This window comes from Propithecus coquereli, unplaced genomic scaffold (genome assembly GCF_000956105.1).
Source record: "Propithecus coquereli isolate 6110/MARCELLA unplaced genomic scaffold, Pcoq_1.0 Scaffold86, whole genome shotgun sequence".
In the NCBI taxonomy this organism is placed as follows: domain Eukaryota; kingdom Metazoa; phylum Chordata; class Mammalia; order Primates; family Indriidae; genus Propithecus; species Propithecus coquereli.
This window is the reverse complement of record NW_012154840.1, coordinates 4,594,412-4,596,185: the sequence shown is the minus strand read 5'-3', so window position 1 is coordinate 4,596,185 and position 1,774 is coordinate 4,594,412. Positions and strand designations below refer to the sequence as shown.

Here is a 1,774-nt window from a genome sequence, read left to right as displayed (position 1 = left end):
TGCACATTATAAATGCCTGATATGATAACAAATTCTTTCACAAACCCTTCCAAATGTTGCATGAAACATTTCGATTCAAGAGAACAGTTTGAAAATGTTTGATTTAACTGTTGTATTTTTTTCTCAGAGTCTTGCTGAGTACTAAAATAATAGTTTTATAGAATTGAACTAGATGAGGTCCCAGAATCCAAGTGGGTTCTTGTTTTTCTAATTATATTACCAATGCAGGTAGTGGTTTTCTAGTCTTAAGGATATCCAGGGCTGATGATTTCACAGACTCCTTCAATAGCCTATCCTATCCTTAATTCACCTATAAGAGTCCTTCCTTAAGATTACCATGATTCTTTTGTAATAGAAGTTATTTGCTCCTTTTACTGTCCTCTTCTTGCTTTATTGGTATTTCTACTTTCCTCTGTTCTTAGCTTTTAAGAAGTAACCAATATTCTTACCTTCTGGTTTGGCTGCTGTGGAAGTGTAAAGATAGACTTCCAGTAGGTCCAGGCAAAGAACACAAAGATGGCATGGTAGAGTATGAGGTAGATAACTGAAATTAAAAAAAAAATCAGTGTTTATATTATCTTTTTATCTATTTCTAAGAGTTCAAAAAGACAAAGCTCAATGCCGAATTTCTACTTCTTTTCCTATTATCACATATTCTCTAACATTATTATGAAATGTTAATTCTTAGCATTTTCCCATGCAGTCACACAAACAAGTCATAAAAATGCCGAATTTTGAACCAAAGACTTTCTGGAAGTTGCATGCCTTTAAAGTTGCCATATGATTCTGGAAGCAAAGGGGGGAATGTCCTTTATATGACAATGTAGGGGAAGCTATTTAATACTTTAGCCAATTGTCATTATCTCTGCCACTGTGGGTGCTCAAAGGTGATGATGATATAATTTACACAGCATTTTAGAGTTTACAACAAGTTTTCACATATATTATCTCATTTAATTTTCTCAATAACTTTATGAGATAGATAATAGGATAAGGATAGCTGATAAACTATCAGGGGTAGTTGATTAACAAAAGCCACATACTTACTCTATAACATAGCCAGGTATTAAACACAGGACTTCAGACTCTAAATCCTAAGTTCTTTTCAGTAGCTCCAAAGACTACACACTTTTGAAGTGTGAGTTAATCTTTTGAGACAGTTGTACATGTGGCTCTCCATGCCTTTCTTTTCATGCTCTTTGCCTCTCAGATAGCTCTTCTGATATGGGGAATTTTGGTATTCTGCACAGAGGTGGTTATAAAACTGAAAATCAGTTTACTGTTTCACTGCAAGTCCTTGAAGGGCATGGTCTTATTATTTCAATCCATCAGAAAGACGCAAGGGAATGATGTGACAAGACCAAAGTTAATAGGACTGAACCATTCATACATTTATGGCTGAATTGGAAAAAGCCTTACTCGCTTGGCCCAGTGCGCAAAGACCAATACTTTAAGACCTTTTATATGTGCTTGATTTTTGTAATTATAAAATCTCATCTTAAAATTCAAGCAATATAAGGTAAAAAATAAATGTCCACTACATGCATACATCTTACTTCTCACTTTCCCATCCTAAAGCATAACACTTCCTTGGTGTTTGGTATGTATCATTCCAGATCTTATTTTTATATGTTTATATAAATATATGCACACAATAAACATGAAATGTTTGTAATATTTTAAATTTTTCATTGTATTTTTTTGAAAGGTAATACATTCACAAAGTTCAAAATTTGAAGGTATAGAATAGTATACAGTGAAAATTCTCCCTCCT

At 33.4% G+C, this 1,774-nt stretch overlaps 1 protein-coding gene across 1 annotated transcript in view; it reads right to left on the bottom strand.

Annotated features, from left to right (window-relative positions):
- ZDHHC15 (zinc finger, DHHC-type containing 15) overlaps window positions 1-1,774 on the bottom strand; it is a 104,309-nt gene that overhangs the window by 65,469 nt on the left and 37,066 nt on the right. The window contains exon 3 of the mRNA XM_012664092.1: window positions 450-544. Coding sequence (XP_012519546.1) covers window positions 450-544 — 95 coding nt within the window. The remainder of the gene's footprint in view (window positions 1-449; window positions 545-1,774) is intronic.